Genomic DNA, 21,994 nt, shown 5'->3' on the forward strand with positions numbered 1-21,994 from the left:
AGCTCAAGTTGTGTCAGAATCTAACAGATCTGGGCTTCCACTACAAAGCTCTGCTTCTGGTCGAATGACTAGTCAATAAGAGTGCATTGAGTCCAGTTTCACCATTCAAAGCTTATTCTTTTGGTTTTGTCCTTCGGGGCACCAAACTACCACAGCATTACATACATTATTTTTCCACCCCATTGAAAACCCACATTTGAGGCAGCATGACTCAAAGCATGTTCAGTAGACATACCCACTGTCTGTTAATAAAGGAGGAAACACTTTGCTCTCAGTTGGTCATCCAAAGCAAAACTTCACAGGACTTCTCTCCTAGTTCATTAAGATTGGAAGCTTTCCCAGTGACAGAGGTAAACTATCGAAAATGCTAAATATATTTTTTTAAAGCACACATGCCCCTCAATTTATTTTTAATCAATAATCTTGACACTACAGTTTACTAAAAAAAAAAGTTTGCATATATGAATGCCTATAAATAGGTAACTGAGATGTTTTTGGAAGGATTTTAAAGATGGATGTTATTAAGATTAGGCCAAACAGAAACCTATCTTTCACATAAGTAATTTGAAGTGGAATATTTCTTATCTGAATATTTATTTCATTCTTGTCATTTCAACTTTCTTCTGGTTAAAGGCCCTCCAACAGCTCCTGAGAGGCTCACATATACAGAAAGGACAAAGTCCACTATCACCCTTGACTGGAAAGAGCCCCGCAGTGATGGTGGCAGCCCCATCCAAGGCTATATCATTGAAAAACGGCGTCACGACAAACCTGACTTTGAAAGAGTTAACAAGCGACTCTGCCCAACCACATCTTTTTTGGTTGAAAATCTTGATGAACACCAAATGTATGAGTTCCGTGTCAAAGCTGTCAACGAAATTGGTGAAAGTGAACCATCCCTGCCTCTTAATGTGGTCATACAAGATGATGAAGGTGTGGAATCTGAACATAATAATAATTTTAATGCAATTTACAGTGTTGCCTTTATCTCGTAGGTTGAGCAAACATCCTTATGACTTTGCTATATTTTTTTTTCTCTTTTCCTTCTTTTTGCAGTGCCTCCAACTATTAAATTGCACCTGTCTGTTCGAGGAGACACTATCAAGGTTAAGGCAGGAGAGCCGGTTAACATTCCCGCAGATGTGACAGGCCTTCCAATGCCTAAGATTGAGTGGTCCAAGAATGAAACTGTGATTGAAAAACCCACTGATGCACTGAAGATCACCAAGGAAGAAGTATCCCGAAGTGAAGCAAAGACTGAGCTCAGCATTCCCAAAGCAGTCCGGGGGGACAAAGGCACTTACACAATTACGGCTTCCAATCGCCTTGGCTCGGTCTTCCGAAATGTTCATGTTGAAGTATATGGTAAGTAACCTGCTTTCTTATATCACAGCGAAATCAAGTGTCTGTTTAAGAACTGCCTTCTCAGTCTCCTCTGTTGGTTCCTTTCCAGATCGTCCATCGCCACCAAGAAATCTTGCTGTTACTGACATTAAAGCTGACTCTTGCTACTTGACATGGGATGCCCCTCTAGACAATGGTGGCAGTGAAATCACCCATTATGTCATTGACAAACGTGATGCAAGTAGGAAGAAATCGGAGTGGGAGGAAGTCACCAACACTGCTGTAGAGAAGAGATATGGGGTAAACTCTTTTAAATATTTTCTTATACACATTAAAAGGGCAAGACCTTGAACAAACACATTCTAGCATAACCTTAGAACTTAATGATTAAACTCAAAACCACACACAAAAATTTTCATTAAGCCCACTTAATACAATCATTTGATATACTGAGTTTCTTCTACTTGAGAGATGCACTAAGAGGTGCAATACATTTACATGTTTGTATTAACAGGCTTTCTTCATGTTAGAGTCTACACGTTTTAAAACTGTATACACACACACACAGAGAGATTTATTTCTTTTTCTAGTCTTCCCCACCAAAATAACTAGTTTTAAAATAAGTGAAAATAAACATAAGTGTATTCTTTTTAACACATTACTATTTATCTGGTTTCTAGATCTGGAAACTTATCCCCAATGGTCAGTATGAGTTCCGAGTCAGGGCAGTGAATAAATATGGAACCAGTGATGAGTGTAAATCGGATAAAGTAGTCATTCAAGATCCTTATCGCCTTCCTGGACCTCCGGGAAAACCAAAAGTTTTGGAGCGCACCAAAGGGTCGATGCTAGTGAGTTGGACTCCTCCTACGGACAATGGTGGTTCTCCCATCACTGGCTACTGGCTGGAGAAGAGAGAAGAGGGAAGTGCTTACTGGTCACGTGTTAGCCGAGCACCAATAACCAAAGTGGGATTGAAAGGCGTGGAATTTAATGTCCCCCGTTTGATTGAAGGTGTTAAATACCAGTTCAGAGCAATGGCAATAAACGCTGCAGGAATTGGCCCTCCCAGTGAACCATCAGATCCAGCTGTTGCAGGAGATCCCATATGTAAGTATGCTTCCATTTCAGGAAATTACAAAGGGCAGAGCCACTAAATGGATCATTTTGCTTTCAAATTTTTTGTATGTTTCTATGCCAAATTATTTTATTTATTAAAGTTAAAAGTTTTATACTTAGACTTAGAAGGCATACTTAGAAGGCAATTTATATTTTTGGCATTCCTATTTTAATATTCTATTAGATTAAAAATAAAAAACGATCATATATAGTAAAACATTTCTCTGGTATATAAATCTAGCATTCCATCAGCTTCAAAACTATATATATATATGTGTGTGTGTGTGTGTGTGTATATATATATATATTTTTTTTTTTCTTACTAGATCCACCTGGACCACCTTCTTGCCCAGAGGTAAAAGATAAAACAAAGTCAAGTATCTCACTAGCATGGAAACCTCCAGCCAAAGATGGTGGCAGTCCAATCAAAGGATACATTGTGGAAATGCAAGAAGAAGGTACTACTGACTGGAAAAGAGTGAATGAACCAGATAAACTTCTAACTACCTGTGAATGTGTGGTGCCGAATTTGAAAGAACTCAGAAAGTACAGATTCAGAGTGAAAGCTGTCAATGAAGCTGGTGAATCTGAACCAAGCGATACAACTGGAGAGATCCCTGCAACTGATATTCAAGGTATGTGTCCATATTCCACTTATGTATTCATCTTTTGATATTATTATGAAATTGATTAATTTACCGGAGATATGTCAATTACTAGATTGAATAAGGTGAGCTCAATCCTGTTGTATTCGTGGTGTTGCAGAGGTACCAGAGGTTTACATTGACATTGGCGCACAGGACAGTCTGGTTTGTCAAGCTGGCACACAGATTAGGATTCCTGCCGTCATCAAGGGACGCCCAACACCAAAATCATCTTGGGAATTTGATGGAAAGGCAAAGAAGGCAATGAAGGTAAGAACATTATAATTCCCTGTGTCTCCCATTGAATCACTTTAAGGAATATTTATGCTACAAGTAATCATCTCTTTTTCTAACAGGATGGAGTTCATGATATACCTGAAGATGCACAGGTAAAAAAAAAAAAAAATTAATGATTCAGAATCTAGTTGACTTCAATATGGTTTTATTTCATTCAATGTATACTACTGTTTGTTGTTTTTGTACAGCTGGAGACTGCTGAAAACTCCTCAGTAATTATTATTCCAGAGTGTAAACGATCTCATACAGGCAAATACAGCATCACAGCCAAGAATAAAGCAGGACAAAAGACTGCAAGTTGCAGAGTTAAAGTCATGGGTAAGAAAGACTTTAAAAGTCACTATGAAATAAGAACAAGTTCTTTTTTAAAAGCAACATTGCTTATATTGTGATATACATTCAACAGATGTACCAGGGCCACCCAAAGATCTGAAAGTCAGTGACATCACAAGGGGTAGTTGCAGACTTTCATGGAAGATGCCAGATGATGATGGCGGAGACAGGATCAAAGGCTATGTCATCGAGAAGAAGACTATTGATGGAAAAGCCTGGACCAAAGTCAATCCCAACTGTGCGAGCACCACATTTGTAGTTCCCGATCTGATCTCTGAACAGCAGTATTTCTTCCGCGTCCGTGCAGAAAACCGATTCGGTATCGGCGCACCTGTGGAAACCATTCAGAGGACCACTGCCAGAGATCCAATATGTAAGTTTTTTAAGCCTATGATTAAAAGAGCTTCTCCAAGTTGAAAAATATAGTTATAAACAATGCTTAATACTTTCTTCTACTATTTTTAAAGACCCTCCTGATCCTCCTATTAAACTCAAGATTGGCCTCATCACGAAGAACACAGTACACCTGTCGTGGAAACCCCCGAAGAACGATGGAGGCTCCCCTGTCACCCACTACATTGTTGAGTGCCTTGCGTGGGACCCAACCGGGAAAAAGAAAGAAGCCTGGAAACAGTGCAACAGGCGTGATGTGGAAGACCTGGAATTTACTGTCGAAGACCTCACAGAGGGTGGGGAATATGAATTCAGGGTCAAAGCTGTCAATGCCGCAGGAGTCAGCAAACCTTCAGCCACTGTTGGTCCTGTGATCGTCAAAGACCAGACATGTAAGGACCAACATATTAATAAAGAACATCCTTTTTGCGAATGTCTTTCTAGACATTTATTAATAGTCCAAAATAAAAAAAGAGATGTCTACACTTCGGGAAGCTATCACGGGTGGAGTGTGGACATGGGCACGTCACTCAATCACTCATGTCCTCAACTTCCATCGAGTTAACATATTTCCTTACATATTAACTTTTCCTTCTCTAAATAAGATAACGTTTGGGATTTCTTTAAGACAATCTCCTCGCGAGCGCGGCAGAAATGAAAGCACTGCCTCCGCGTGCTCCTCAGAGGGGCAGAAAGTAACCATCTATCTGCTCAGCAACTGCCAAGACCCATTTAGCTCCATAACCAAGTTTATTTTTCTCTGTTTGAGAAAAAGGCATATCCATTTTAACTGATAAAAAATACACACAGATATGGTAATTCTCCTTCCTCTAGTTATTGTTACCATCACGACTGCTGTGCATTTGTTCAGTGCTCTCTTCTAATTTAGGAGAGCTATAGTCACAGCACTCTGCACCTTCTTATACTAAATGTATGGAAATTTGCTTTGCCTCTACTAACAGTTATATTTCTTCAAAGGGGAATTCGTCTCAGAATTAGCGTAGTAGGTCCCCTCATAACTGCATAAGTACTAAAGGGAATACCATGCAAGAACTCCCATGCCTGAGCCACTACAATTTTCACTTCTCTTTGCCCTTTTTCAATATCTGCCTGCATAATGATGCCATGTAAGTGAGGGACAATAGCTGTGCATAGCCACGTGTAGATAAAGGATGATGACCACAGGTACCTTTTTCCCAAACGGGTGTAAATTATTTGAAGACAGATCTGTTCTTCTATTGGGCCAGGCTACAAAGCCTGGCTAATAAATAGTTTTATAGTCATTGTGAATTCTCTTTTCTGTTCTTTAGTACTTTATGTTCCTCAAGACAACTTTTTGTTTTTCATAATCTAGGCCCACCATCAATTGATCTAAAAGAATTCATGGAGGTTGAAGAAGGAACTGATGTTAACATTGTGGCCAAAATTAAGGGTGTGCCATTCCCAACACTAACTTGGTTTAAAGCTCCTCCAAAAAAGCCTGATAATAAAGAACCTGTTATCTATGACACCCACGTCAACAAACTCGTGGTGGATGATACTTGCACCTTAGTTATTCCACAGTCTCGCAGGAGTGACACTGCCTTATATACCATCACCGCTGTGAATAATCTGGGAACCGCGTCGAAGGAGATGAGACTGAATGTCCTTGGTAAAGATTGCATGGTTTTATGAAAACTATATGTTTTTCTGTTCATAAGTGTAATCTTTGGCTTCAAAATCATTCTACTAATAAATTTTTCCTTTTTAAAATTATTTTAGGTCGTCCTGGCCCTCCAGTGGGACCAATAAAGTTTGAATCTATTTCAGCAGACCAAATGACTTTATCTTGGCTCCCACCTAAAGATGACGGTGGGTCTAAGATTACAAACTATGTAATTGAGAAAAGAGAACCCAATAGGAAGACATGGGTGCGTGTCTCCAGTGAACCTAAAGAGTGCACGTTCACAGTTCCCAAATTGCTGGAAGGCCATGATTATGTATTCCGGATCATGGCCCAGAATAAATATGGCATTGGGGAGCCTCTTGACAGTGAGCCTGAAACAGCAAGAAACCTATTCTGTAAGTAGGATGTGTTTCACCTACGAAGTCATTCTTATTTGTTTTTCTCATAGGTTCTTGTAACTCAGTGTAATTTTTTTCACAGCTGTCCCTGGAGCACCAGATAAACCAACAGTTAGCAGTGTGACTCGTAACTCCATGACTGTCAACTGGGAAGAGCCAGAATATGATGGAGGCTCTCCTGTGACAGGATACTGGCTAGAAATGAAAGACACCACTTCCAAGAGATGGAAGAGAGTTAACCGAGACCCTATCAAAGCCATGACTTTGGGTGTTTCTTATAAAGTGACGGGTCTTATTGAAGGTTCTGATTATCAGTTCCGGGTATACGCGATCAATGCCGCTGGTGTGGGTCCAGCAAGTCTGCCATCAGACCCAGTAACCGCCAGAGATCCAATTGGTAAGCCTTGGAACCATTTCTTTTATTTCTTCTTTTTCCAAAGTGCCATGGTATAGTCAGAAATACTAATATATACTGGTTCTTTCCAGCCCCTCCTGGTCCTCCATTTCCCCAAGTCACAGACTGGACGAAGTCATCTGCAGATTTGGAATGGTCTCCCCCACTAAAAGACGGTGGATCCAAAGTAACTGGATATATCGTTGAATACAAAGAAGAAGGGAAGGAAGAATGGGAAAAGGTAACTAGCACTTGGCATTACAGAAATGAACTATGAACAAACTAAAAATGTAATGGTTATTCTCAATCCCATTAACTTCTATCTGTAGTTTTTGGAATAAGAAATAAAAAAAATAACATAATTATAATTGATACTCTAAACATCTGTTATGTCAAAAATCTAATGAAAAGTTAAGTCATGTTATTGTTAACTTATCTTTTGGTTATAAATCCCGAAAAGGTGAAATTAATACACAGTGCAGGCTTTTTTTTTTCTTCCATCATTTGACAATTTTAAAACATAATTTCTGGCAAGATATTCCATTCAGTACTTACCTATAATATCTGATCCCTAAAACCTAAACTGGCAACAGTTTTCTCCAAGACAGTTAAATATGTCATTGGTTGTGCTTTAGAAAACTATTAAAACAAGGAGCTGCCAAGAGCTATTGTAATGATAAAATGCTTGTGATTCTTCCCTAGGCTAAAGATAAAGAAGTGAGAGGAACAAAACTTGTTGTGACAGGGTTAAAAGAAGGAGCATTCTACAGATTTAGAGTCAGAGCAGTGAACATTGCCGGCATCGGAGAGCCTGGAGAAGTCACAGATGCCATCGAAATGAAGGACCGAATTGGTAATTAATACTTCTGTTGTTTTTATATGTATTTATCTATGTTTCGGATTGGACATGAAAATCACATTTGTAATTTTCCATTGTTTTCCAGTGTCACCTGATGTTCAGCTAGATGCCAGTGTCAGAGACAGAATTGTGGTCCATGCTGGAGGGGTGATCCGGATCATCGCCTATGTGTCTGGAAAACCTCCCCCAACTATCACCTGGAGCATGAATGAAAGAGCATTACCTCAAGAAGCCACCATTGAGGCCACGGCCATTAGCTCATCCATGGTTATTAAGAATTGCCAAAGGAGCCACCAGGGTGTCTATTCTCTTCTTGCCAAAAATGAAGGGGGAGAAAGGAAGAAGACAATCATCGTTGACGTATTGGGTAAATACTTCCCATCTGTCCATGCAACTTAAAAATAACATTTTTATTTCATCAACAACAAAGCTACGTTAAAATAAAACTATGTCACGAATATTTTGGAAAATAAGAAAAATCATCCACAATCCCACTGACCACTATTCGCATTTTTTTTAATTTCCTCCTGGCTTCTTTATCCTGTACGTATTTCATATGGTTGTACTCCTTCTATAAATTTTTGTATGTTAACTTTTTATGTGACATGCCACCATAAGCATTTACTATGCTTTTATATAGTTTTCATAAAAACAACTTTCCTGCAAATGTATATGAATGGTTCACGGTTTACCAAGGTTGACCATTTTTATATCATGGGATTGTATCTTTATTTGCTGATTACCATAATACTGCAAAAATCCCTTTGAAGGGTTTCCATATCCTACTTGAAGAGACGCATCATATTTGGTTATATTGCATTTCTAGTCACTGACCGCAGAGTTGCACTCCACAAAGCTTGTCTATGTCTCTGGCTGGCTGCTTTATTCTAGCGATTTGCTCAGAAAGTACAGCCCTCCCACTCATCTCTCTCAGCATGTCTCCAGGCACAGCCATGCTCCACGAAGCCAGTTTTTATGTGAAAATAAGTGGTTCTCTAGTGAACATAATTAATGTCATGGAAACATTATGGTTTCATTCATGCAAATGGCATAAGGAAAAATATCTCATTGAGCAATAGTCCTAAAGATTTTAGTTCGTTTCAATCTACTAAATACCCTTTTGCCCAATGGCTATTTTAACTTGACAAATGGTATACTTCCAGGTTAAATTTCTACCTTCTCAAAGGTCATTCTGAGACTTAGGGCTTTGTGTGCTCCTCATTGATTCACTGGTGACCCAGAAAAAACTCTCTCCCCTTTGAAAATGGAACACCAAAAAGTGGCCATGTTGTCAGTCCTTACTACTCTTGTCTCCCCAGGGGTGCTCTCCTCCCAGCAGCTCCTTCCTATCCTATCTGACTCACAAATTGCTAAAAACAAACAAACAAACAAACAAACAAACAAAAAACTACACTAAAAATATCAGTTACAGTTCCTTCAGCTTCTACTAAAACAGTGGCAACTCGTAACTGTTGAAGACCTACTTTGTCTAAAAATATGGTTGAAAATAGATACCAAGGGGAGGAAAAACAACTCAGTTAATAAACATAAAATCTTATTTTCTTTATAACAACATTGTGTCCCCCTTTTAAAAACAGAGGGTAACAAATATTGAGCCCTATAGGTCATTGAAAACAAACAACTAGAAATCTTTTCCTCTTATTTCCAGATGTGCCAGGTCCTGTTGGAACACCATTCCTGGCTGACAACCTAACCAATGACTCCTGCAAACTGACGTGGTTTTCTCCAGAAGATGACGGAGGCTCTCCAATCACCAATTATGTCATTCAAAAACGGGAAGCTGACCGCAGAGCATGGACCCCAGTGACATATACAGTTACCCGACAAAATGCTACTGTCCAGGGTCTCATTCAAGGAAAAGCCTACTTTTTCCGAATTGCAGCTGAAAATAGTATTGGCATAGGTCCATTTACTGAAACAACAAATGAACTTGTCATCAGAGATCCAATAAGTAAGTACAATTTCAAACAATTTCATTCTTAATCATTTCTTCACTCAATTAATAAAAAATACTATGGTGACAAAATATGTGTACAGTTGCCAAACACTTTGTTCATTTGACAAGCATTCATTAGATAAATACTCAATATCTGATGTTGGTAGTATTTGAATGTGATTGTGAAAAGGATTATGGGACTATATCTGATTCTTCAAATCCTATTCATGTATATTACACTAATTGTTTTTAAGTTCCCACTTAATGGCATAAATATGAAGTGTTTTCTTAACTCTGAAACTACCAAGTCTGGAGAAATTTTCTAAATAATTCGGCCTCAGTGAACCTGTATTTTTTCATCTCATCATCTCAGAGGAAATTGGATTGTATTGGGTCCTTTTTAGCTCTAACAGTTCTATGATGAGATCTCTTTCGTTACTTATCAAAGCAGATAGTTTAATGTTTAAATGCAATCCTCAGAAAGTATTATTTACTACATTCTTAGCATGACATTTTTTTCACTGTAATTTCATACTTATACTTACAGCTGTACCAGAGCGTCCTGAAGACCTGGAAGTTAAAGAAGTTACTAAAGATTCTGTTAGTTTGACTTGGAATCCTCCGAAGTATGATGGTGGATCAGAAATTATTAACTATGTCCTAGAAAGCCGTCTCATTGGAACTGAAAAGTTCCACAAAGTTACACAAGACAACTTGCTTAGCAGAAAATACACTGTTAAAGGCTTAAAAGAAGGTGATACATATGAGTACCGTGTCAGTGCCGTCAATATTGTTGGAAAAGGCAAGCCATCATTTTGCACAAAGCCAATCACTTGCAAGGATGAGCTGGGTATGTGTCCAATGCAGTTTATACTTTGAAAACTTGTACATTTATAGATTTATCATAATACATCAGTAAAACTGACTTGCCTTTGTAATTGTAAATTTTAGCTCCTCCAACACTTGAACTTGACTTCAGAGATAAGATCACGATTCGAGTTGGTGAAGCTTTTGCCCTCACTGGCCGTTACTCAGGCAAACCAAAGCCTAAGGTTACTTGGTTCAAAGATGAAGCTGATGTGGTAGAAGATGATCGCACTCACATAAAGACCACTCCAACAACACTGGCCCTCGAGAAGGTCAAGGCCAAACGTTCAGACTCTGGCAAATACTGTGTGGTTGTGGAGAATAGTACAGGCTCTAGGAAAGGTTTCTGTCAAGTTAATGTGGTTGGTAAGTATTATTTATCAAGAAGAATAGATATTCCGTTCTATCCAAGCAGAAGTGGAAATAACATTTTGTGCTGTGACTTTTTTTTTCCCTTTTCTGCAGACCGTCCTGGACCACCAGTAGGACCAGTTGTTTTTGATGAGGTGACCAAAGAGTACATGGTTATCTCTTGGAAGCCACCTTTAGATGATGGAGGCAGTGAAATTACCAATTATATTATTGAGAAAAATGAGGTGGGCAAAGATATTTGGATGCCTGTGACATCTGCAAGTGCCAAAACAACATGCAAAGTTTCTAAACTGCTTGAAGGGAAAGATTACATTTTCCGGATACGTGCTGAAAATCTGTATGGAATAAGTGATCCTCTGGTGTCTGATTCGATGAAAGCCAAAGATCGTTTCAGTATGCATTACATTTGATCTCAATGATTCATTGTTTGATATTGTTAATAGGAAAAATTAAATTTCTAACGTATTCTGCTAATGTTTGTGATAGGGGTTCCTGATGCACCTAACCAGCCAGTTGTTACAGAAGTTACCAAAGATTCTGCATTAGTAACCTGGAACAAGCCAAATGATGGAGGAAAGCCCATAACAAACTACATCTTGGAAAAGAGGGAGACAATGTCTAAACGATGGGTTAGAGTCACCAAAGAGCCGATCCATCCATACACTAAATTCAGGGTTCCTGATCTTCTAGAAGGTTGCCAATATGAATTCCGGGTTTCTGCAGAAAATGAAATTGGTATCGGAGATCCGAGCCCACCATCCAAACCAGTCTTTGCTAAAGATCCAATTGGTATAACATTAAAGCATTCATTCAGTTTTCATATCATCCAAGTTTGTTTTCAAGTATATTCTAATTCTTTTTTATTTTTTCCTTTTATTGTGTAGCTAAACCAAGTCCACCTGTTAATCCTGAAGCAATAGATACGACATGTAATTCAGTTGACCTAACTTGGCAGCCACCACGTCACGATGGTGGTAGCAAGATTCTGGGTTATATTGTTGAGTACCAGAAAGTTGGAGATGAAGAGTGGAGAAGAGCCAATCACACCCCTGAGTCATGTCCTGAAACGACATATAAAGTCACTGGTCTTCGGGATGGTCAAAGCTATAAGTTCAGAGTACTAGCAGTCAATGAAGCTGGTGAATCCAACCCTGCTCACGTTCCTGAGCCTGTACTAGTAAAAGACAGACTTGGTGAGTAAAATGTTCTCAGTTGCGTTTGAAAGGAAGATGGATATGTCATTGTATACACTTACTTGTAAAATACATTAACAAATCAAACCTGAAAATACTGTTCTCGTTCTCTTAGAACCTCCTGAGTTGATTCTTGATGCCAACATGGCAAGAGAACAACACATAAAGGTTGGTGATACTCTAAGACTTAGTGCCATCATCAAAGGAGTGCCATTCCCAAAAGTAACTTGGAAAAAAGGAGACAGAGAGGCTCCAACTAAAGCAAGAATTGATGTCACTCCAGTTGGTAGCAAGCTTGAAATTCGTAATGCTGCCCATGAAGATGGTGGGATTTATTCCTTAACGGTGGAGAATCCAGCTGGTTCAAAAACTGTCTCAGTAAAAGTACTTGTATTAGGTAAGAATTTTAATACTTATCATGTGTTTGATGTAATAACAAATTAAAAGTAAATTGTTATACTTTTGAGCTCTTATCTGGATTAAATCACATATAACTGCATTATTTAACACTTTTCAGATAAGCCTGGGCCACCTCGAGATCTGGAAGTGAGTGAAATTAGGAAAGATTCTTGCTACCTTACTTGGAAGGAACCACTGGATGATGGTGGTTCTGTTGTTACAAACTATGTAGTTGAGAGGAGAGATGTTGCCAGTGCCCAGTGGTCACCTCTCTCAACTACATCAAAGAAAAAGAGTCACTGGGCTAAACATCTTAATGAAGGCAATCAGTATCTCTTCCGAGTAGCTGCTGAGAACCAGTATGGACGTGGTCCTTTTGTTGAAACACCTAAACCCATCAAGGCTGTGGATCCTCTACGTAAGTTGTTTTCTCTAAATACAAAAATATTATGTAAATGCTTTTGAGAATATTATTCATTGTAACTTCCTCTTTTAAAAAGATCCTCCCGGGCCACCCAAGGACCTACACCATGTAGATGTTGACAAGACTGAAGTCTCCCTTGTTTGGAATAAGCCAGATCGTGATGGTGGTTCTCCAATCACTGGATATTTAGTGGAATATCAAGAAGAAGGAACCCAAGACTGGATTAAGTTCAAGACTGTGACAGACTTAGAGTGTGTTGTGACTGGACTACAACAAGGAAAGACTTATAGATTCCGTGTAAAAGCTGAAAACATTGTGGGTCTCAGTCTCCCTGACACAACTATTCCAATAGAATGTCAAGAAAAATTAGGTAATTTTTGGACTGGCATTATTATTTTGTTTCTTTTGAGAATTATTCATATTGAGGGGAAAAAATCTAATTTCCTCATGTTTGCTTTTTAGTGCCTCCGTCTATAGAGCTGGATGTGAAATTAATTGAAGGCCTCGTGGTAAAAGCTGGAACGACAGTCAGATTCCCAGCCATTATAAGAGGTGTACCTGTTCCTACTGCAAAGTGGACAACCGATGGGAGTGAGATTAAAACAGATGAACACTACACAGTTGAAACTGACAGTTACTCCTCAGTGCTGACCATTAAGAACTGCTTAAGGAGAGACACCGGGGAATATCAAATCACAGTTTCCAATGCAGCTGGCAGCAAAACAGTAGCTGTACACCTTACGGTCCTTGATGTTCCTGGTCCACCAACAGGTCCTATTGATATTCTGGATGTTACTCCTGAATATATGACTATCTCTTGGCAGCCACCTAAGGATGATGGAGGAAGCCCTGTGATAAATTACATCGTTGAGAAACAGGATACAAGAAAAAAGACATGGGGCGTTGTCTCTTCAGGAAGCAGTAAGACAAAGCTGAAAGTCCCACATCTGCAAAAGGGCTGCGAATATGTTTTCCGAGTTAGCGCAGAGAATAAGATGGGTGTTGGTCCTCCCCTTGACTCCATACCGACTGTTGCTAAACATAAATTTAATCCTCCATCAGCTCCTGGTAAACCAGTGGTTACTGACATTACAGAAAATGCTGCAACAGTATCCTGGACTCTGCCAAAATCTGATGGTGGTAGTCCAATCACTGGTTACTATGTGGAACGTCGAGAAGTATCTGGCAAATGGGTGAGGGTCAACAAAACACCTATAGCGGACTTGAGGTTTAGAGTGACAGGACTCTATGAGGGAAATACATATGAGTTTAGAGTTTTTGCTGAAAACCTTGCAGGACTAAGCCCTCCATCCCCAAGTTCTGACCCAATAAAAGCTTGCCGGCCCATCAAGCCACCTGGACCACCTATTAATCCTAAACTGAAAGACAAGAGCAAAGAAACAGCTGACCTGGTGTGGACAAAGCCTCTCAGTGATGGCGGTAGCCCCATTCTAGGCTATGTAGTGGAATGTCAGAAGGCTGGTACAAAGCAGTGGGATAGGATTAATAAAGATGAACTCATTAGGCAATGTGCTTTTACGGTACCTGGACTAATTGAAGGAAATGAATATAGATTCCGTATAAAGGCAGCTAATATTGTGGGAGAGGGTGAACCAAGAGAACTAGCAGAATCTGTGATTGCAAAAGATATCCTTCATCCTCCAGAGATAGAACTTGATGTTACTTGTCGTGACGTTATTACCGTTAGAGTGGGCCAAACTATCCATATTCTTGCTCGAGTCAAAGGCAGACCGCAACCAGACATAACTTGGTCCAAGGAAGGCAAAGTATTGGTCCGAGAAAAACGGGTTGACATAATTCACGACCTACCTCGTGTTGAGTTACAAATTAAAGAAGCGGTTAGAGCTGATCATGGCAAGTATATCATCTCAGCTAAGAACAGCAGTGGACACGCCCAAGCTTTCGCTATCGTTAACGTCCTTGACAGACCTGGGCCTTGCCAGAATTTAAGGATTAGCAATGTAAACAGAGAGAACTGTACAATTTCTTGGGAAAATCCCCTAGATAATGGTGGCTCAGAGATAACAAATTTCATAGTGGAATGTCGCAAACCAAACCAGAAAGGCTGGTCCATTGTTGCTTCAGATGTTACTAAGCGATTAATCAAAGCCAACCTTTTAGCCAACAATGAATACTATTTCCGAGTCTGTGCCGAGAATAAAGTAGGTGTTGGGCCAACCATTGAAACAAAAACTCCAATTCTAGCTATAAACCCTATTGATAGACCAGGGGAGCCTGAAAACCTTCACATTGCAGATAAAGGAAAGACATTTGTCTATCTGAAGTGGCGGCGGCCTGATTATGATGGTGGCAGCCCAAATCTCTCGTATCATGTTGAGAGGAGGCTGAAGGGCTCTGCGGACTGGGAAAGAGTACATAAAGGAAGCATTAAAGAAACCCACTACATGGTTGACAAATGTGTTGAAAACCAGATTTATGAATTCAGAGTACAAACAAAGAATGAAGGTGGAGAAAGTGACTGGGTAAAGACAGAGGAAGTTGTTGTGAAAGAAGATTTACAGAAACCAGTACTTGATCTGAAATTAAGTGGCGTGCTAACTGTCAGAGCAGGGGAGACCATTAGACTTGAGGCAGGAGTTAGAGGCAAACCATTTCCAGAAGTTTCATGGACCAAGGACAAAGATGCTACAGACTTAACAAGGTCACCAAGAGTCAAGATTGATACCAGTGCTGATTCATCTAAATTTTCTCTTACTAAAGCAAAGCGAAGTGATGGTGGTAAATATGTCATTACAGCAACTAACACGGCTGGCAGTTTTGTGGCCTACGCCACTGTCAATGTTTTAGATAAGCCTGGTCCTGTGAGAAATCTGAAAATTTCTGATGTGTCCAGTGATAGGTGTACTCTTCGCTGGGATCCACCAGAGGATGATGGTGGCTGTGAAATCCAAAATTATATTCTAGAAAAATGCGAGAGCAAACGAATGGTTTGGTCTACCTTTTCTTCTGCTGTCTTAACACCTGGTGCTACAGTAACACGTCTCATAGAAGGAAATGAATATATTTTCAGAGTTCGTGCAGAAAATAAAATAGGCACAGGACCTCCAACAGAAAGTAAACCAGTCATTGCAAAGACCAAATTTGATAGACCTGGTCGCCCTGATCCCCCAGATGTCACTAAAGTAAGCAAAGAAGAAATGACTGTGGTTTGGAGTCCACCTGAATATGATGGTGGAAAGTCCATCACAGGATACTTTCTGGAGAAAAAGGAAAAACATTCAATACGATGGGTCCCTGTTAATAAGAGTGCAATACCTGAGAGACGTTTGAAAGTACAGAACCTCTTCCCAGGACATGAATATCAGTTCCGTGTCAAAGCAGAAAATGAAATTGGAATTGGAGAACCATCTTTGCCATCAAGACCAGTGGTGGCAAAAGACCTCATAGGTATGATATTCTTGCTTTTTCTGATACTCTACCAACTCTTATTAATCTCAAGTACAGAGTTGTTAGACAAGTAGATTAAATCTATAACTTTAAAACTTTATTTTATCCAATATTTTTCTAAGTAGATCTTTTATCATATCATCTGAATTGTATGAACAATGATAAATTCTCATTTTATGAAAGAAAATAAGGAGGACTCAGTAACTGAGATATTAAAAAGAACATTTTTGACTGAGAATAGACATTATAAAATTATGCATTGAAGTATCTTAGTGGTAGTTAACCATGCACAAATTTATTCTTACATAATTTATTTTCAGAACCGCCTGGTCCACCAACCAATCTCAAAGTCGTTGATACAACCAAAAATTCCATAACCCTTGGATGGGGCAAACCAGTGTATGATGGTGGCGCACCAATAATCGGATATGTTGTGGAAATGAGACCCAAAAAAGAAGATACCTCACCTGACGAAGGCTGGAAAAGGTGCAATGCTGCAGCTCAGCTTATTCGCATGGAATTCACTGCTACCAGCTTGGATGAAAACCAGGAATATGAGTTCCGGGTGTGTGCCCAAAACCAGGTTGGCATTGGGCGCCCTGCAGAACTAAAGGATGCCATTAAACCTAAAGAAATCTTAGGTGAGGCCCTATATTATCCCTTCATTCATTCATATTTCACTTCTCCTATGATTTCCCCACATTCTGTAAAGTCAACTAATGATTTTCATGTCATTTGCAGAACCTCCGGAGATTGACTTGGATGCCAGCATGAGAAAACTGGTCACAGTGAGAGCAGGATGCCCGATTCGACTGTTTGCCATAGTGAGAGGGCGACCAGCCCCCAAAGTCACTTGGCGAAAAGTGGGTATTGATAACGTGGTCAGAAAAGGACAAGTCGATCTGGTCGACACTATGGCCTTCCTTGTCATCCCCAATTCTACTCGTGATGACTCAGGAAAATATTCCTTGACACTTGTGAACCCAGCTGGTGAAAAGGCTGTATTCGTGAATGTCAGGGTGTTAGGTAGGTTACTAAAAAGCTTCTTCCTCACCTTCAAACGTGCATTTGTTCATCAGGTGGCTGAGGAGACATGTATATCTGATTTTGTGGTTCTTTACAGATACTCCCGGACCTGTATCTAATTTAAAAGTTTCGGATGTCACCAAAACATCATGCCACATTTCCTGGGGCCCTCCTGAGAATGACGGTGGCAGCCAAGTGACACATTATATTGTGGAGAAGCGTGAGGCAGAGAGAAAGACGTGGTCAACAGTTTCCCCAGAAGTTAAGAAAATGAGCTTCCAAGTCACCAATCTTGTCCCTGGGAACGATTATTTCTTCAGAGTGACTGCTGTCAATGAGTACGGCCCTGGCGTCCCAACAGACACCCCCAAACCAGTGCTTGCATCAGATCCTCTGAGTAAGCAACATCCTTTCTTCCTCTTTCTAACTCCAGTCCCCTGCATTAGCAAGGTCAAGATACAGAAACATTTTGATCCACTCCTGAAAGAACTTTAATGTGTAGAAACTCAAGTAGTATGAATAAATACCCAGCTCACTCCTTAATTCACCTTGTATATTTACTTTCATTCATACTCAACAACAGTTTCCATATACTTTGAAGCAATGTGGCACACTGAACACTGAAGCATATGAACAAATGGAGTTGATGAGATTACCTGGGTAGTTTTCTAAAACCCCGTTTTTCTTCTAGGTGAACCAGATCCCCCAAAGAAACTGGAAGTTACTGAAATGACCAAGAACAGTGCTACCTTGGCCTGGTTACCTCCCCTGCGTGACGGAGGCGCTAAAATCGATGGCTATATCATCAGTTACAGAGAGGAAGAGCAGCCTGCGGATCGCTGGACAGAGTACTCGGTGGTTAAAGATCTCAGCCTTGTGGTCACTGGCCTCAAGGAAGGAAAGAAATACAAATTTAGAGTAGTGGCCAGAAACGCTGTTGGAGTCAGTTTGCCAAGAGAGGCAGAAGGAGTGTATGAAGCCAAAGAACAGCTGTGTAAGTCGTCTGTGTCTCATTTTTATCTTGTGATGAGGTTTACGAGAGTTTTTTTTTTCACATGTAGACCTTTCTCCCTGTGGAATATCATTCCAGAAATACTGGAATAATAGTGGAGAACAGTGGTTTTGAAACATTTGAGCCTATACACATCATAAACAAACTAACTCATGCCACAGTACATATATGTGTAACACTGTACCGATACCTATATATAACTTTAAAAGTTTCTTGAAGTAGCACTTATCTTTCTTCTGTATGCCAGACTCATATTTTCTATTCAATTCAATCTTGTTCTTTCTTTAAAAAATATTAGCTGTCATGCCAACATTAAATTGAACCCACTAATGAGTTGAAACCCACAATTTGAAAAACACTAGTATAGTTGCCCACCAAAGGAAATTAGCCTCCACACAAAATTAACACATTTTCCTTTTCCTTTTAGTGCCACCAAAGATCCTCATGCCCGAGCAAATTACTATTAAAGCTGGGAAGAAACTCCGAATCGAAGCCCACGTGTATGGGAAGCCTCATCCGATCTGCAAATGGAGAAAAGGAGAAGATGAAGTTGTCACATCCAGCCACCTGGCAGTGCATAAATCAGACACTTCCTCAATTCTGATCATAAAAGATGTTAGTAGGAAAGACAGTGGCTACTATAGCCTCACCGCAGAGAACAGTTCTGGGACAGACACTCAGAAAATCAAAGTTATCGTCATGGGTAAGTTAAGCGTTAGACACATGAACATTTAAATATGAAGGTCAGAAACATTTTTCCTGTCAAATCCCTATCAACTCTGTTCTTATACCTCTTCCCCCTTGGTTCATGCAGATGCTCCTGGACCCCCTCAGCCTCCGTTTGACATTTCTGACATAGACGCCGATGCTTGCTCCCTGTCATGGCACATCCCTCTGGAGGATGGAGGCAGTCCCATCACCAACTACGTAGTGGAGAAGTGTGATGTGAGCCGAGGTGACTGGGTGACTGCCCTCGCTTCGGTGACAAAAACCTCCTGCAGACTTGGAAAACTGATCCCAGGCCAGGAGTATGTCTTCCGGGTCCGTGCTGAAAATCGGTTTGGCATTTCAGAGCCTCTTGCATCTCCAAAGATGCTGGCTAAGTACCCATTTGGTATGTTTCTTTCAGGAAGAAAAAAATGATGTTTTCTTTCTAGTCTGTTACTTAAGGGAGAAACTGATGTTTCCCTTGTCATCATCTCCAGGTGTTCCTAGTGAACCAAAGAATGCACGAGTCACTAAAGTCAACAAAGACTGCATATTTGTGGCTTGGGACAGACCAGACAGTGATGGAGGGAGCCCCATCACCGGTTACCTGATTGAACGCAAAGAAAGAAACAGTTTGCTCTGGGTGAAAGCTAATGATACTCCTGTCCGGTCAACTGAATATCCCTGTGTTGGCCTTATCGAAGGTCTTGAGTATTCATTCAGAATCTATGCCCTAAATAAAGCTGGATCCAGCCCACCCAGCAAACCAACAGAATATGTAACTGCAAGAATGCCTGTTGGTGAGTAGTTTTTTTTCTCCGTGTTAGGGGGACACATTTAAATCTCAGAGTCTCTGAAGACAACTACTTCTACTCAGGAATGTGTTCGGGGCGATCGTGTGAAATATGGAAATGTGAAACATTTGCTATTAAGATAAATGCTGAGAATATCCCTTTTGGTTCTAGATCCTCCTGGAAAGCCTGAAGTTATCGATGTTTCCAAGAGCACTGTATCCCTCATCTGGGCTCGTCCAAAGCATGATGGAGGCAGCAAAATTATTGGCTATTTCGTCGAAGCGTGCAAACTTCCCGGAGATAAGTGGGTGCGGTGCAATACCACACCTCACCAGATTCCCCAGGAAGAGTACACAGCTACTGGCTTAGAAGAGAATGCTCAGTATCAGTTTAGAGCGATCGCCAAGACAGCGGTAAACATCAGCCAGCCTTCTGAGCCTTCTGACCCAGTGACCATTCTCGCAGAAAATGGTAAGATTCTGTTGAGTATCATAGGCAAAGGAGGACAGCACTCATAATGTGTATTTCTCCTAATAAAAAAAAGTAAATATGCATCTGTGGAGAAAAGAACAAGTAAAATGATAGGTACTTTGTATACAGACACAAAAATCATGATTATGGAGAATCTTAACCACATATTGAACTAAATAAGCAGGATACAAAACTGTGAGGACTGCATCATTTCAACCACACACTTGCATGACAAAGAAATACACCAAAATGATGATAATGAATATGTAAGGACGTTGGAATTATGGGTGATCTTTACTCTTTTCTTTCTACGGTCAGCATTATCAAATTTCTACATTAATCCTGAATTCCTTTTATAATGAATATGTTACTTCTAAAAATTCTGTCTTGAAAGACACAGCATATGAATTTCCCACTTTTATTAATAAGGTATGTAATATAGCTTTGCACATATTAAATTCTTTTCTTTCTTTTCAGTTCCTCCCAGGATAGACCTGAGTGTGGCTATGAAAGGTTTGCTTACTGTCAAAGCTGGAACTAATGTTTGCCTGGATGCCACTGTTTTTGGAAAGCCAACACCAACAGTCTCTTGGAAGAAGGACGACACCCTGCTAAAACCAGCAGAAGGCATAAAAATGGCCAGAAAGCGGAACCTGTGCACCCTGGAGCTGTTCAGCGTGAACCGGAAGGACTCGGGAGACTACACCATTACTGCCGAAAATCCAAGTGGTTCCAAATCAGCCACCATTAAGCTGAAAGTGTTAGGTAACTAAAGTGCTTCATTAGACTCTCGTATTATATTTTAGCTAATGTGATGCAATCGAATTTACAAAATAATAATGAGAAAAGTTGCATATCCTGATGTATTTGAAATCATGGAAATATTCTCATCACAGAACAATAGCATTTTAGGGCTGAAAAGAGCATTAGAGATTCCATATTCCAGTGGCATAATTTTACATGTGAGGAAATTAAGGTTTTGAAAAGTTAGGTGACTTCCAAGACCATGCAGGAAGGTAGTGACCATCGGAAGACTGCAGCTCAGGTTTCCAGACCTCCATTCTAGTCATTGCCCATTTCACATGTATTAGAGAGACTTCACTTTTCTCTCTTGTTCTTTCAGATAAACCAGGTCCTCCAGCATCTGTTAAAGTCAACAAAATGTATTCAGACCGTGCAATGCTTTCTTGGGAACCTCCTCTTGAAGATGGAGGCTCAGAAATCACCAACTATATTGTTGACAAACGTGAAACCAGCAGACCCAACTGGGCACAAGTGTCGGCCACTGTGCCCATCACCAGCTGCAGTGTGGAGAAGCTGATAGAGGGCCACGAGTATCAGTTCCGAATTTGCGCTGAAAATAAATATGGAGTGGGCGATCCAATTTTAACTGAACCAGCAATTGCTAAAAACCCATATGGTAGGAACATTGTCCTGTGGTTTTTTATTTTACTTCTTAAAGATTACCTTTTGGATGGGGATATTAAATGTTCACTCACTCTCTGCAGACCCCCCTGGACGCTGTGATCCTCCTGTTATTAGCAACATAACCAAAGAGCATATGACAGTAAGCTGGAAACCACCAGCAGATGACGGCGGCTCACCCATCACTGGCTATTTGGTTGAAAAGCGGGAGACCCAGGCAGTTAACTGGACGAAGGTCAACAGAAAACCTGTTATAGAAAGAACTATTAAAGCAACAGGTCTCCAAGAAGGCACCGAATATGAGTTTCGAGTTATAGCTATAAATAAGGCTGGCCCTGGCAAGCCCAGCGATGCGTCCAAAGCTGTTTATGCTCGGGACCCTCTGTGTAAGTTTTCATGAAAGAGTCTCTTATCCTGTGTTAAAATCAACTTTGAACAACCAGGAATGAGGTTTTAATGAAACTGTACCA

General features: G+C 40.2%; 1 protein-coding gene across 1 annotated transcript in view; it reads left to right on the top strand.

Moving 5' to 3' along the window:
* The window catches only part of TTN (titin), a 272,606-nt gene that overhangs the window by 195,141 nt on the left and 55,471 nt on the right, over positions 1–21,994 (top strand). The window contains exons 229-265 of the mRNA XM_036253264.1: positions 634–933; positions 1,057–1,365; positions 1,454–1,644; positions 2,025–2,454; positions 2,790–3,098; positions 3,229–3,377; positions 3,464–3,496; positions 3,593–3,722; positions 3,811–4,110; positions 4,205–4,522; positions 5,485–5,781; positions 5,892–6,191; positions 6,277–6,591; positions 6,681–6,829; positions 7,291–7,441; positions 7,533–7,814; positions 9,117–9,419; positions 9,952–10,254; positions 10,356–10,637; positions 10,737–11,036; positions 11,130–11,432; positions 11,528–11,836; positions 11,952–12,233; positions 12,354–12,653; positions 12,736–13,029; positions 13,122–16,088; positions 16,409–16,729; positions 16,830–17,114; positions 17,212–17,511; positions 17,806–18,108; positions 18,554–18,829; positions 18,941–19,240; positions 19,332–19,634; positions 19,800–20,099; positions 20,577–20,864; positions 21,223–21,519; positions 21,608–21,910. Of these exons, the coding sequence (XP_036109157.1) occupies positions 634–933; positions 1,057–1,365; positions 1,454–1,644; positions 2,025–2,454; positions 2,790–3,098; positions 3,229–3,377; positions 3,464–3,496; positions 3,593–3,722; positions 3,811–4,110; positions 4,205–4,522; positions 5,485–5,781; positions 5,892–6,191; positions 6,277–6,591; positions 6,681–6,829; positions 7,291–7,441; positions 7,533–7,814; positions 9,117–9,419; positions 9,952–10,254; positions 10,356–10,637; positions 10,737–11,036; positions 11,130–11,432; positions 11,528–11,836; positions 11,952–12,233; positions 12,354–12,653; positions 12,736–13,029; positions 13,122–16,088; positions 16,409–16,729; positions 16,830–17,114; positions 17,212–17,511; positions 17,806–18,108; positions 18,554–18,829; positions 18,941–19,240; positions 19,332–19,634; positions 19,800–20,099; positions 20,577–20,864; positions 21,223–21,519; positions 21,608–21,910 (12,882 nt within the window). The remainder of the gene's footprint in view (positions 1–633; positions 934–1,056; positions 1,366–1,453; positions 1,645–2,024; positions 2,455–2,789; positions 3,099–3,228; positions 3,378–3,463; positions 3,497–3,592; positions 3,723–3,810; positions 4,111–4,204; positions 4,523–5,484; positions 5,782–5,891; positions 6,192–6,276; positions 6,592–6,680; positions 6,830–7,290; positions 7,442–7,532; positions 7,815–9,116; positions 9,420–9,951; positions 10,255–10,355; positions 10,638–10,736; positions 11,037–11,129; positions 11,433–11,527; positions 11,837–11,951; positions 12,234–12,353; positions 12,654–12,735; positions 13,030–13,121; positions 16,089–16,408; positions 16,730–16,829; positions 17,115–17,211; positions 17,512–17,805; positions 18,109–18,553; positions 18,830–18,940; positions 19,241–19,331; positions 19,635–19,799; positions 20,100–20,576; positions 20,865–21,222; positions 21,520–21,607; positions 21,911–21,994) is intronic.

This window comes from Molossus molossus, unplaced genomic scaffold (genome assembly GCF_014108415.1).
Source record: "Molossus molossus isolate mMolMol1 unplaced genomic scaffold, mMolMol1.p scaffold_m16_p_11, whole genome shotgun sequence".
Classification (NCBI taxonomy): domain Eukaryota; kingdom Metazoa; phylum Chordata; class Mammalia; order Chiroptera; family Molossidae; genus Molossus; species Molossus molossus.